The following is a 14458-nucleotide window of genomic DNA, read 5'->3' as shown; positions in this document are numbered from 1 at the left end:
CCAGGGATAGGAACTCCTCAGATGCTGACTCCGTCTCACCACTGTTTTGTGCTTACTTTTCACCGGTCAATGGCCTTGCTGCCAAGTCGGAAAAGATGTCCTTCTCACGGGGCTGTGAGACAACCCATGAAAACAGCTGGCACTGTGCCTGTTAGGTGCCATTATTTCACCTTCTGCCCTTCCAGAAGAGCGCGGTAGGAAGTGACGGCTGAGCACTTCGGGCCTGGCTTTCTGGCCTGTGAGATGGGAACAGAGGCTAACTCTTAGTGGCAATATTAATATCCATTAATATTAATGCATAGAGCATGCACAGCAGAGTGCCAGGCACACACTTAGGGTTCCAAGGGTGGGAAAGATTTCAGCTCCACCTTTTACAGGGTAAAACTCAGTTTTTGACATTATCTGGCAAATTATTGAAAATTCAGCCCTGAACAAGGAAGGAAAGGAGAAAGGTCCTCCCTGCTTCTCTGAGCTGCCAGGGTCAAGGTGGCTGATTCCTGCATTGCTCTGCAGTGGGGCTCCTGAGGACTCCAACTTTAATGCCTTATGAGATATCCACCTTTCCTACTGGGGTTCTGGGTTCCCAGCCTATGTCATAAGGGAGCAGAGAGATGAAGAGGGACTGAAGATGTTAGAGGGAAAGGAAGCACTGGGTACCAGCAGATGAGGAGTGAATCAGGGAGAGGACCACAGTAGGATACTGGCATCCCAGTTGACAGATTGACAAGAGCTCTTATGCACAGAATTGGGGCTTTCTGACTCAATCAGAAACTAGCAGGCCCGAGAGCAAGAACCACCTTTAGTTCTGTCTTCTAATTAGCCTCACGTTTGTCCAGTATGAGCAGCATGATTAGTGACTGACCCACAGGGACATCAGCTACAGCAGTCAAGTGAGTGGACACTAAGTCTCTAGAATTACTGGAATTGACCCATTGAGGAGGTACCATTTGTACATAGTTGGCTACAAGGACGAACTTTCTTTAAAGTAAAAGTAATTGTGATTTGCTGAGTGCACTCATGAGTCTGGTGTTAGGATAGACACTATGTTCATGACTACTATGCCCTGTTAAATATTATTGACTCCATTTCACACAGAATAAAAATGATGCCAGAAGAACCCAAGAGCTGTACAGGAAGTGGAATTTCACCCAGTCTGCCTGCACGTTCCACTCTCCATCACACTCTTAGATTTGGGAAGCTATGGTTGGGTCTCATCTTTCCCATTCATTTCCTACAAAGCTCATCCTTTGCAGTCTCAGCTCCGGCTCCCTGGCTGGCCTGATTTGGCCCTTCTCTTGCCGTTACACCTTGGGGGTTTTGTACTTGCTGTTTGTACTGCCTGGTGCTTGCTTCTCCTATCACACACACACACACACACACACACACACACACACACACACACGTCTCTAGTGTTAACTTCTCAGAGGCTGTTTCTCTCTAATGTGCCGCTGACCTGTCTCCTACTTCATTTGACCCTCATCTGCAATCTTGCCTGAATTCCTCCTACAAGTGCTCGGCTTCTGGAGAGAAGGACCCGCTTGCCTTCTTCATAGCTGGCTCCTTAGCCGTGGAGCCTGAGGCTGCTTGCTTATCATTAATTGCATCATTGAAAACCTGGGCTGATTTTAGGGTTCTACATGTACTGTAAGCCCTGCCTGTGACCACAAAGCAAGTTCTCACTCTGATGTCATCTGCGTTTGTGCCCCTAGTGAAGTGTCCTGAAGGAAGCTTCTCTCAGGATGGGCGGTGTACTCCCTGTCCTGCTGGCACCTACCAAGAACAGGCAGGCAGCTCAGACTGCATCCCGTGCCCAAGGGGCAGAACGACCGTCACCAGTGGAGCTTTCAGCAAGGCTCATTGTAAGTTCTTCCGGGGCCACTCCGAAGGAAAAGCCTTTCCACGCCACAGGATGCAGCATAGCTGCTCAGTGTCAGCCGCGGGGATGTTTGGAGATAGAGTTCCCCACATCCTAGAAACTGCCTCACAGTGGTGGGAGGTTAAATAGCATCAGTATCCCACAGCTGCCAGATGACAACAGCAGCCTCTCCCCCAAGTTATGACGAGCAACCTTGACTGTAAGACTTGCCAAGTATCTCTTGAGTGGCGCCGGGGTGGGGTGGGGTGGGGTGGTGGCGGACAACAAAACTTACCACTGTTGAGAACCACTGGGTAATCAAGGGCGGCTTCTGTGAACGCCAGTCTCCTGCCAAGCTCCAGGCCAGTCATGTTACCTACAAAGTCTCATTCAGTGGTCCCGACTCCTCTCCCAGGTAGGTGGTGTGGCCCACACTTTTTTTTTTACAGGTAACATGAGGGTTCAGATAAGTGAGCTTACTTAGACAGAGTCACCCACTAACTCAGCTGACCTTTGATCTTAGTTTTGCCCGATTGTGAAACTTCCGGTTTTTGTAAATCGACCTTATCAGATCCTAAGAGAGTTTTCCCACCCAGACACATAACCACCGTATAACACATGCTCAGTCTTTTCTGGCCCCGAGCTTGCCAGGACCCCGTGTACTTGGTCTCTCTATGTGTATGATACTTCCAGAGTGTCAAGTGACAACTGAAAACCCACCTGGGTATTTTTGGGTTTGCCCGGGAAAAGACCCAGGCTTTGTGATAGACCTTTTTATGAGAGCCTGAAATTACGTCAACATGAAGCATATTGTTATTGCTTACAGTATGAATCATTTCCAGAATGTTTTTGAAAGTGATCAAAGGAGATGAAGCCACCTTCTTTGATAAGGAAAGTTTCCTTGGCAAGAAGGGTCATGCTAATCCTTGATGATGATGACAACACTGACAGATTCAAACTAAGAGGAGTTCTGTAGGTAGGAACCTGCATTCCCCAGATCAAACTCCTCAGCGTGCAGTGTCCTTGACATCAGAGCACCATTTCTCTTAACACTGACTCACAGTGTAGGTGACCTGTCCGTGCTGTCCATGTGCCACCGCTGCGCTTTCTTAAAAGGGCATCTGTGTCATGCCCTGCCCCTCATTGTGGAGAGGACAAGACAGAAATAGGGGGAGCTGAAGGACCAATGCAGAAGCTCGTATCAACCAGAGCCACTTTGGTCCCTCCCTCCCCTTGCCAGCATGGTGGCTGAAGTCAAGCAGCTGTCCTCTGGGTGTCAGTCTGTCCCCTATGAGATAGGTCACTGGTGCCGAATTCCTGGGATACCACCTGAAGCAGGGTGCCTAGAGTGAGAAGCGCTGGGTTTTCATGGTTCTCAGGATGCAGGATCAGTGTGTCCCCATGGCAGGGTTGAGGGTGAGAGATGGGGATATAGGGTAGGAGGAATAAGGGTGTCAAGGTTGGGTCTCTCTAGCTGCTGATTTCACGAGGGCTTTGTGTACTGCATGCACAGAGACCAAGACCTCCAGCCCTCCTCTTTGATTAAACCCAATTCCATCGTCTTCCAAACTCCTGACCTCATCCTCCCCACACCCCTGTAACTGCATCCCAAAGGTCCTACCCTCAAATTCCACCACATGAAAGATTGTAGTTTCAGCACATGATTTGGGGCAGACACAATGTCAAGCCCATAGTAAGCAGCAGAGACATATTTGAAGTGTGATAACAGCTCCCCCCCCCACCACACACACACACATGCTCATTGATCCAGGTGCTGTGGTAACATGTCTGTGTAGCTATAGAGGACTGAGCTCTGTCATGACCATTCCTCATTCATCTTCCCAAATCCAGAGCAGTGTTAGTGGATTGAAGACTGCTGGCCAGGTGGAGGAAGGACTTCCAGAAAGAGGTAGTAACTTGAACACAGGGATAGAGAGGTGTTCATCCCTGGACATCATGCTTACATTCACAGGTGTTGAGGGGGAGTGTGCATTTTAGACACTGGCCAATGCAGTCAGCTGCAGGTCCTGCCCTCCTGGAGCTTCCATCAATAGGATGCAAGAAGCCACTAACCACTTCTTCACAGGGTAAAGAAACACTGACCAAGCTTACCACAGTGAAGGAGAGCTGTCAGTTACAGGAAGAACGTAGCACTGGACGAGACCAAGTCGGGGGTCTGGAAATGTTACAGTCTTTCTAGACAGCTATTTCAAACTGCTACAAGCTGGGTGAATTTTACAGGCAACAGAACTTTGTTTTTCACTATTCTGAATTCCGGAAGCCCCAAATCAAGTTGCCATCAGGTTCGGTGTCTACTGAAAATACGACAGATGGTGGCTTTCTAAGTGTCCTTATATGGAAGCAAGTGCAAGCCAGCTCCTTTGTCCTCTTTTGTAAGGACACCAATCCCATGTCTGAGGGCCCTATGCTCATGGTATAATCACTTTCCTCAGGCCCCACCTCCTACTACGATCACACTGAAGATTAGATTCCCAAATATGGGCTTTATAGTCCATACGGAAGGTGCTCTATGGATTTGACAGAGAGCCTCGGTGGTGTGCTTGGCTGAGGGTGGACACACAAAGAGATCTCACCTAGAATGTCTGGATTGCCCATGACTCTGACGTCACCCCAGTCCAGGGGTCCTGGAAGGTGGAAGAGAAGGAACAGACCACATCGTCCTGTTGCTCATTACTGTGCCCACTGATTGTTCCAGGTGTCACTGACTGTCAGAGGAATGAGGCCGGCCTACAGTGTGACCAGGATGGCCAGTACCAAGCCAGCCAGAGGGACAGGGACAGTGGAGCAGCCTTCTGCGTGGACAGCGAGGGGCAGAGGCTACAGTGGTTGCAGACAGAGACTGGACTCTCGGATTCCCAGTGCCTGAGTATGTACTGGGTGTTGTGTCCACTGTGGTTTCTGAGATCAGGGTCTTCAGGGACTTACAGAAAGGATTATACAGAGATGCCATTTGTCTCTGTTTTAGTTAGGGTTTCTATTGCTGTGAAGAGACACCATGACCACAGCAACTCTTATAAAGGAAAACATTTAACTGAGGTGGCAGCTTAAAGTTTCAGAGGTTTAGTTCATTATCGTCATGGCAGGGAGCATGGCAGTGTGCAGGCAGACGTGGTGATGGAGCAGGAGCTGATATTTCTTACATCTTGAGTCACAGGCAACAGGGAGTAGACTGTAACACTGGGTGGTATATTGAACATAGCGAACCTCAAAGCCTGCCCCCAGAGTGACACACTTCCTCCAACAAGGCCATACCTACTCCAACAAAGCCATACCTCCTAATAGCTTCCGAATAGCTTATGGGGGCCAATTACTTTCAAACTACCATAGTCTCCTACTCTATACTAAAAGTTCTTAACCTACGGAGAAGTTGGAAGAAACATAAAATGAAAATATTTCCTTCACTTAGATCTGTTACTATGCTTGCTTTTTTGTTGTTGAATCATTCGAAAATAAGTTTCAGGAACCGTAAGAACATTACCCCTGAATAATTTAGCCAGCAAACGAGATGAATTTTCACAAAACATGACCTGATGAGGCCTCCTCTCTTGTAGGCAGCTTGCCTCTGTGGATCTGGGTAGCATTTCTCTCTCAGTTGGATGCTGTGGAACTGTTGGGTATCTGTCCTTCTTCTATCATTTCTTTACGGGGTGACTCAGGATAACTCGATCAACCTCTCTGATCACCAGCATCCCTAGTCTGTTTTCTGAGACATGGTGAGAATTCACATCTTCTCAAATGTCAACAAATACTCACCAAGCACTATCTCAGGTCCTCAGTGAGGAGTGGATGAGACGGTCCCAGGCATGCCATCAAGTCTTCCCACACGAGGTATGATAAAAGTCTACAGAGCAGAAGAGAAGAGTGTGCTGTCTGGGGTCAGAGTGGAATAGTCCCTAACGTCCCCTTGCTGTTGGTGCAGTCCTGGATACTCGCTCACCCCCAGTGGTTTCCTCATTTGCAACATGATCCAAGGGCCCCTCTTACAGGGTGTCAAAGGCATGATCTCACTGTGTGCAGCAGCGGTGACAGATACTTCAGACAGCTGGGCTGAGGATCTGCTGCCACCTGCTCCTCTTCTGTTCATGAAGAAGTAGGGGGGTGCTGAAGCAATGGGCAAAGCCCCTTTGTGCTGGCCTCCCTTTGGTCCTTAGGACTCAGCTCCTTCCTTACATACCTTCTCCCTTTGCTTGAGGCCCCATAGCTTGCTTTCTTTTCCCACTGGACCAGCTGAGTTTGGAGTGAGTCCTGCTGGCCAGACTTATTAATTGTGCAAGAAAAGGGTTGTTATGTGAGCTCACCATGTGCCAGAACTCAACACTTTATACTCGTGATATCCTTAGGTTATTTTCTCCAATATTTTAGCTCAGGACACAGACACAAGGAAAGTTGAAATGCTTATCTCTAACCTAACGCTGGGATACCAAATAACTAGATTTAATCTCGGATACATCTCACTCCCTAAACCCTGTGCTTCCCATTGCACTTATCTGTGTCTCTATCCAGATTCATTGCATGGGTGTACATGCACACACACTCATACATTTTGTCACACACTCGTACATATACACAAACACACATCCATATGGCTTTTTTGTCCTCTGGTGAAGTCACTGTAGCTAATGATAAAAGGAGAGACAGTTTGAATAAGAAATGATCATTTCCTAAGGATCTGAGCTGTCATTCCTCCTCTCCAGCAAAGTTGTAACAGATCTCAAGCATTTTGTGGGGAGAGTATGTACGTCCCATGAAAATCCAAGAGAAGTCTTATTTTTCTTAATTTTTATTATATTTAATTGTGCGTGTGTGTGTGTGTGTGTGTGTGTGTGTGTGTGTGTGTGTGTGTGTGCATGCGTGTGCACTTGCCATTGCATTTGTGTGGAGGTCAGAGATTCAGTTCTCATCCTCAAGTAGGCTCAGAAATTGAATGAGGCAATTAGAATGAGCCATCTCACCAGTCCAGAAATCTTTTTTTTCTCAGTATCTCTTCTTTGTGGGCAGGGCTGACGGCCACAGGAGTTGGATAGAACTGACAGATTCTTAGAGACCAGGTGGGGGCTTCTTCCCAGGTGAAGGTAGAGTGTCCACAGAGAGGACACACATGCACAGCAGCCCTGATGCTCATAGGCTACTCAGGAATTGTTGCCTGGGTGCTTTGAAGCCTCTTTGCGCCCCGGCCGTGGCTCAGTGTGAAGACGGCACACACAGTTTGTAAGACATTTGCAGCTCGTGCTGCCCGGTGGCTTTCCTGGATGAAAAGATGCTTTCTCAGCAGCCTAAGGAGCACTCAGGAGTCATAGCTCAGTTGACAGTTAGAGGGGACATCCCCCAGGCACTGACTTCTGCCCAGTTTTCAGGGCATTTTCAGCTTCTTTGGCAACACTGTGAGTTTATTTCCCTTTCTGGAGGTGCAAGAGACTTCTGTGTTAATGAACAAGTCATCTGGGGCATGTCAGTGTGTCCCTTCTCCGCATCCCAAAGATACTGGGAGAGGAGCCTTCTTTTGGGAAGGGAAGTGCATTCTCACATTGGAGGCTTTTTTTTTTTCCACCAGAGAACACAGAGGCTTTAGAGTTCAGCCTTCCCACTCTCTCACAGTGTCTCCTTGAGTGGTGCCCTTCTCTATTCTTCCTGCTACCCCCTGCCCACATCTGCCATGTCATTCACACACCCCAGGCTTGCCATACCCCCGCCCTCATCCTCCTGTTCAGCCCAGTGACTTCTCCATGATGGTCCCAACAGGGTTATTTTAAGAGTCAAACCTCCTCACACAGCATTTCCTGAATGTCTTTGTGGCTACGCACCCCTCAGGGCAAAGTGAGGTTACAATATGGCACCTCCATTCTGGGTTCCAGCCTCATTGAAGTATGTGCTTTTTTGGGACTACAGCTCACTCTGACATCTTGACTTATTCCAGAGCGATATTTACTTCAGGATAGATGAACTGTTCCTCTTAGCTGGACTTCTTCAAAACCATGTCCTACGGGTCTGCCAGGAAGGAGAATCCCTTATGTCTTGAGTTCTTGTGGCCAATTTTATAAGCCCTGAGGAGTCCTCACAGAGGACAAACTTTGTAGCCCATAGGTCAGTTCTTCCATGCTATTTTATTGAATCCTTATAACCAAGAAACTGGGACTCTCAGAAGCTGCAAGTGTACCTGAGGTCACAGAGCTAGTGAGGAATGGTGGCATTGGGATGTGAGAGGAAGTCAGAGCTAGTATGCTTTGTCCTGTGGCCTGCTCTCTCTATGTCTTCAGGGCCTACTGAAATAAATGATAAATGGCGCTGATTACTGGCACTGGTTACCGCTTGGAAAGGTCACGGTCACAACAGAACCCAGTATCCATTTTAGAGCTTTATTAGGAGGAAGAGTGGTGGGGAGAGAACCAGGCCTGGGAAGGAACACGTGCGGAGAGCAGAGAGAAAGATGGCAGGGTGGGGGGAGAGAGAGCAGAACAGAGTGAGAGGGTGGGGTCTGTGTCCAGCTTTTTAAGGGTTCCCAGTGAACATGCACAGGCAGGCTTACGGAGCTACACCACGCATGCGCTGGTTGCATGACTGATGACGTAAGATGCAAGACCCTTTGCTTAACTCCTGAACTGCATATGTGCAGTCATGCAGCTGGAGCGCAGCAGAGTCCTAACACCTACAGCTGCAGAATCCTGAGGTGCTCTTTAATTTCTCTGTGAATACTTGGCCAATGTACTCCCCACATTGCCTTGATTTACTCCGAGAACTCACCTGACCCTGACCAGGGGAACTAGGTCCAGTTTATCTTCTCTTTAACTTTAGATCCAGGTTCTTAATTCTGCTCTTATTGACCCATGCTGTGCTTTTTGCAACATACCATATATCTAAACAGATATATTTCCCCGCTATTGGAACTATACAATCATGACACACTCTCCTGGCTCACCACGATGAGAGTCACATTGCAAATCATACACTTGTCCATGTGTCTATTCAGCCATCCAGCTATTCACTCACCCACCTGCCCATCTACTCACAGAACAAGGGACTAGTATCTCCATCATCATGTCAGCTTGCAGTGGTTCAGGCATAATCAGTGCGTTCTTCTTACCGTGGATGGCAATGGGCACATTCATAGCCATGATTTGCTGTGCAAGAGCCATGGCTAGACATATGCTGTTTTAACATTAACCTTTAGGCTTCCTCTACAACATTCTGAAACTCCGCTTTGATACGTGGCAAGTACATAAAGCAAACATATGAATACAAAAATTAATTTTCACTTGCCTCTCTGCTCTGCTGGCAATGAACTTCTTCATAGCACCCAGCACTGTGAAGAACTCCACTGTCAGGGACTGCTCATGCAGAATCTCTAAGCAGAGAGATGAATGTACTGCACCTTTAGTAGACTTCGTTAGAGACGCAAAGAGCTGTCAAGTTTACTTTAATCTGGAACATGGACATGTAGTCTATATCAAACTGGCCTTGGTGACCCTTGAATGAGTCTGCTGTGGTATTTGCTAGACTGGCACTTCTAGAGTATAATCAAAGTAATAAGGAATTGAAAAATAAAAAGAGAGGGGGGATTATGGAGAGCAAGGCTGAGTGTGGGCTGAGTTTATGAAGCTGACAACTTTAGTGATGAGTGCAGAAGGGTCACTTTGTAAACTTAGAAAATGTTTTATTAATTTTTAATAGTTTTCAAACAAGTGTGTATTGTACACAAGCAAATAACCCTGGCCATCTGCTGTTTCTTTTCTCATTCCTGCCTCTTTCAATTAGTCCCTTTTGTTTGCTTAGATGACAGTTCCACAGACTACTGTAGACAAATTTCTAAACAGTCTTATTAAATAAGAAACACAGAGCCAAATACAGAGGTGAATCATAGAAATAGGAATAGCCACCAGCTAACCTTAGCTCACCACACCGCCATAGCTTCCCAAGTGATTGATACTGTCTGTCTAACCTGTGCCTTTATTGCCTTGCTGTTCTGCCTTCTCACTGGCTCTTAGCCCAGCTACCTCACTTCCTTGTCACTGCCTGTCTGTACAGACCTCCAGGTCTCTATGGTTGGTACTGGGATTAAAGACGTGTGTCACCACGGTTGGTTGTTCCCTAGTGTGTCCTTGAACACACAGAGACTCTGCTTGCCATGTGATCAGATTAAGGGCATGTGCTACCACTGCCTGACTTTTGTTTATGGCTGTCTATGACCTCTGATCTCCAGGCAAGCTTTATTTATTAACATACAAATAAAATATCACCACATTTCAGCACAAACAAAATATCACCACAGACTACTTTTCTCCATCAAAGTATCAGAAAGCTTAAAGCCTCCAGTGTCTGTATTAACACTTCAGCATTGTATGCTTTGCATAGGAAAGCCAAGAAAAGATGACTTGATGTATCATCTACTTACATTTTTTTTTCTGCTTCCTCATTAAAAACATGGATGTATTGCCCTGTGCAGACCAATGTAGATGCCAGACTCATTTATAATGGATTGGATATATATGATAATGAGCACCAACATCCAGGTTTGTAATGATGACTGAATGTGCTAAGGGATTCATAAATAACTTTTCTGTGTTTTGATAGAGACCTGCAGTATAGGCACACTGGAGCTTTTGTGGTTTGGAAGACAATTCTATTTCCTTGATGATCACTCCCGTTCTTCTGTCCTTTGTGAGGAATGTGTTCCAAGTCATAAAGTTGTAGAAATTTGTCTTTTTTCTTCCTCACTTGTCTAGTTCCGGGAGCAGGTGGCTCTGTGAGTCCCACCAAATGGATCTCAAGTGTGTTGACGGTAGCTAGATAAACAGATGACAACCTATCACTTAAGTAAATACAGTCTGAAAAATGCAGGAGCCACGTGACTCATCTCCAAATCTGCAAAACCTCATATGCACATGTTTGATTTGTCTTGTAAAAATAGCTTACTTCAGAAAGAATTCGGATTATTTTAGGGGAGGATATTTGCATTGTAATCATCATGCCATATAATTAGCATTTGAAGACAGGGAAAGAGATGCTTAGACAGGAAAAAAAATCAAGTTAATGATGAGAAAAGATGAGATGGAAGGTCTAGTATAATGTTAGATCTTCCTTTTACTTCCAGAGAATAGGGTAGGAAAAGGAGACACAGTGAGCTATACCCCTGAGAATTGGATGTGAGGCAAAAGGCTGGAGTTCCTTTCAATGGTAATTGTTCCATTTGACATAGTTATGTGACCAAGGGGGAGGATGGGTTCAGAGATATCCAGACATTAACAGGACTTTCTAGCCTGACCTAATTGTCACGTGCACATGTCCTCAACACACCTCAGGCTGGCATCTCACAGGTCTGCTTTCTTTGCAGTGATGCAGAAATTTGAGAAAGCTCCAGAATCGAAGGTGATCTTCGATGCCACTTCTCCTGTGATAGTCAAGTCCAGAGTCCCTGGTGCTGACTTCCCGCTTGTGCAGTGCCTGGCAGGTAAGCGAGATGAGGAGATGCACCCATGGAGAGACAGGGCAAACTGCACTATTCAATATGATGAAAAATTTAGTCTGAAACATTATAGGCAACTTGACTTATTAAATGTTTGTGCAATCCCTGACTTTCTGCAGTTTATCTCATATCTACTAACTGCCAAGAGTAGCCCTGAATGTTGGAAAATAGAAATGTAGCCGTTTGTGTATCACCACACACCTGTGTAATTTGTGTGCTGAGAGGTAGGAGTAGCAACTTCTGCTCATTGGGCACGCCTCTCTACAGGGGTCATATAGTAATTCTACAACCACCCCATAGTGATCCCAAGGTACAGGTGAGAAGAAGACATTAGGGGTATTAGTAGTTTGTTCAATGGCATGGAGTTAGCAAGTGACAAGTCTTAAATTCAAACTCAGGCTAGCAGACGTTAAAGTGGCAGTTGTGACCATGGCCACATACCCGTTTCAGTGGCACTCCGAAGAAGGACCTACTTTGGATAACATCTCTGTCTAGGCTAAGCCTATGCTTGTGTTTGTATTCCGAACAAAACACAAAGTCAGGAAGGAGGGGCCTAACGAAATGATCTGTAGAACAATGGTGTGTGGGAGGGAACTGGGTGGACAGTGCAAAGGGGAAAGTCGTGCAGACGTGAGGAGGCGGCCCCAGGACAGCAGAATTGGTAGGTACCTTTGAGGGTTGTGTGCCCCTGCACAGGGTAATACACAGGCACCCATGTGTGCCATCACACTCTGTAACACAGCTGGGTTTGGAAAGACAAGGCAGCAGGCAGATGTAAAGGAGGTGTAGAATTATGTGGAGTGAGGTTAGCAGAGAGGACAAGGTCCTTTGCTGGCGCCAGGAGGTACTTTATCCAAGAGGGTGAAACCCAGTGCCTAAGACAAGGGCACAGCAATAGACAGAAGTTAGAGTGAGGCTACCATGTCAGGAAGGTCTGACAAGATAGGGTCTGATAGAGATACGAGAGCAGGCTATCTCACTCCAAGGCAGGCAGGATCTGCAGATCAGTGGGGTTTGGATATCTTCAACCAGCAAAGTTATTTCTCATGGCCCTAGATGCCGAAGCCCTGAAAACAAGGGCTTGGCAGCCTTGGTCTGTCCTCACTTTCTCAATGGCCGACTTCCTGCTTTGTCTTCACATGGATTCCCCTGTGTATCTGTGTCCTCCTCTCTTTTCTTTGCTAGGACATGGAGCATGACCTCATTTCCCATCATTTAATTACTGCTTTATAGACCCCCAAATATAAATAAATTACAGTCATATTCTGAGATACTGGTAGTTAGAACTTGAACACAGGAATGGGAGACATAATTATTCCCATAATAAGCATCAAGAGGCTGTTGCAGAAGGTCACATGGCCATTTAAGAGGAAGGAACATGAAATGACTGTGGCACTGTTGGGTACCACTGTTGATAAGAAAAGAAGGTTGTAAGAAAGCCAATGTACCATTGAGAGTGGAATAGAAGGGCAGAGAAGAAAATGAAGATGTGGGTGGTAGGGTCACTGGGGACATTGTGTACTTGGGACATGGTGCTAGTGTTGAGTCTGTGTCTGCACAAATTAACCTGATTGTTCTGATACTGACCTGGAACACTTGTTGCCTTAACTGCCCTTGTTCCTAAGTCTGAAGTAGGGTCTTGCTTGCCATGAAAATCAAGTTAATTTGGTTGAAGGACAGGAGGCCTTTAGGGCTGGGGCCATGTGAGCTAATGTGAGTCATTTTACTTGAGTTCTAATGGAGCAGGGTATTTGTTGGTTGAAAAACACTATTTGCTTTCTACTGCCCAATTCATGGGGGACAACTTGGAAGAATAGATATTTCTTTAATGTGTGTGTGTGTGTGTGTGTGTGTGTGTGTGTGTGTGTGTGTGTGTGTTTGGTTAATGGGCATATGTACATGAGATGAGGGTGAGGGCAGGGTGTGGGTCTGTCCCATCCTCAGCATCATCTGAGAGTCCAGAGATGACTCTCCCATGGTACTTGCAGATTGTGCAGAAGATGCGGCCTGCAGCTACCTCACGGTGTCCACAATGGGGCCAGAGGTTTCGTGTGACTTTTATTCTTGGACGAGAGACAACTTTGCCTGCATGACTTCTGATCAGGTGAGTTGCAACAACTGTAGGCAGCTGTGTGCCTTTCCACTGTGTCAGACATGCTCTTGTGTTTCTGAGGAGGCAGTCAGGTGGTCCCTGGGGCTGAAGACTGTCAAAGTGGTGAGTCTGGGAATTGCAGCTGTGGGGGCCCAGGGAGGCTAAGGAAGGGACAGTAGGGGGAGTGTAGTAGCATCTGACCAATCAGGACAGTGCCTCAGTGTGGAGTACCCTCATCATCTGCCATTGCTTACCTCATCAGGTAGCTTGGGTCCTCAGGCTAAGGGGTTACTGCCCAGAGCCCTAAATATCATCTGACCCCTGAGCTCTGTACACCAGCCTTGCTTGCATTGGAGAAGTCAAGTGTGATTGTGCTTTGAAAATATAAAAAGATTAGACATCCAACAGACCTACATGAGACTGCTGTTCCTACAAGTGAAAGCTATTGGCAGATAGGGAGTTTTAGGTACCATTGCATTAAGATAGAAGGGCATCCAGCCAAAATTAAGTTCCAAGTCCCAGCATCCTAAATGCCTGATCTTGCAAGTCTCCAATTTACTATCCAAGTTTTTCTGGGTCCCTTAGAAAATATCGACATATTGAAATTCTTTTTTTAGCTTGTGCGTATGTTGACACAATGAGATTTCTTTTCTTCCCTGCCTTCCTCATGAGTTTTCCATATCTGCATCTTTCTAGTGTAGTAGCCAGTCCACAGTATGGATGAGTGTTACCTACTTCAAGTGCTTTCAGGTTAGGGCACCCAGGAGCGTGATAGTTTTAAGACATCACTAGCACTGGGCACTGCATGTTCTTGTGTCTGTGCACATGTGTCAGAGTGTTCCTGAGTGATGCCTCACCAGGGGCATGGAAAGGGCTTCCACAGAGTTTCTAGCAGCTTAGTTGATGTCAATGAAATGCTGGCAGGATTCAGATGGACATGTAAGTCCCTCTCACTTGTTTTCTGCTCTTTAGCCCCCAGATCCTTCAGAGAACCCACACAGTAATTATTATAATTATAACACACATTACAGGG

At 46.5% G+C, this 14458-nt stretch overlaps 1 protein-coding gene across 1 annotated transcript in view; it reads left to right on the top strand.

Annotated features, from left to right (window-relative positions):
- The window catches only part of Tg (thyroglobulin), a 190859-nt gene that overhangs the window by 43218 nt on the left and 133183 nt on the right, over positions 1 to 14458 (top strand). The window contains exons 21-24 of the mRNA XM_059247013.1: positions 1710 to 1859; positions 4572 to 4742; positions 11202 to 11318; positions 13322 to 13437. Of these exons, the coding sequence (XP_059102996.1) occupies positions 1710 to 1859; positions 4572 to 4742; positions 11202 to 11318; positions 13322 to 13437 (554 nt within the window). The remainder of the gene's footprint in view (positions 1 to 1709; positions 1860 to 4571; positions 4743 to 11201; positions 11319 to 13321; positions 13438 to 14458) is intronic.

This window comes from Peromyscus eremicus, chromosome 20 (assembly GCF_949786415.1).
Source record: "Peromyscus eremicus chromosome 20, PerEre_H2_v1, whole genome shotgun sequence".
NCBI lineage: Eukaryota > Metazoa > Chordata > Mammalia > Rodentia > Cricetidae > Peromyscus > Peromyscus eremicus.
Note: the sequence above shows the minus strand (reverse complement) of the source record. Positions and strands in the feature narration are given on the sequence as shown.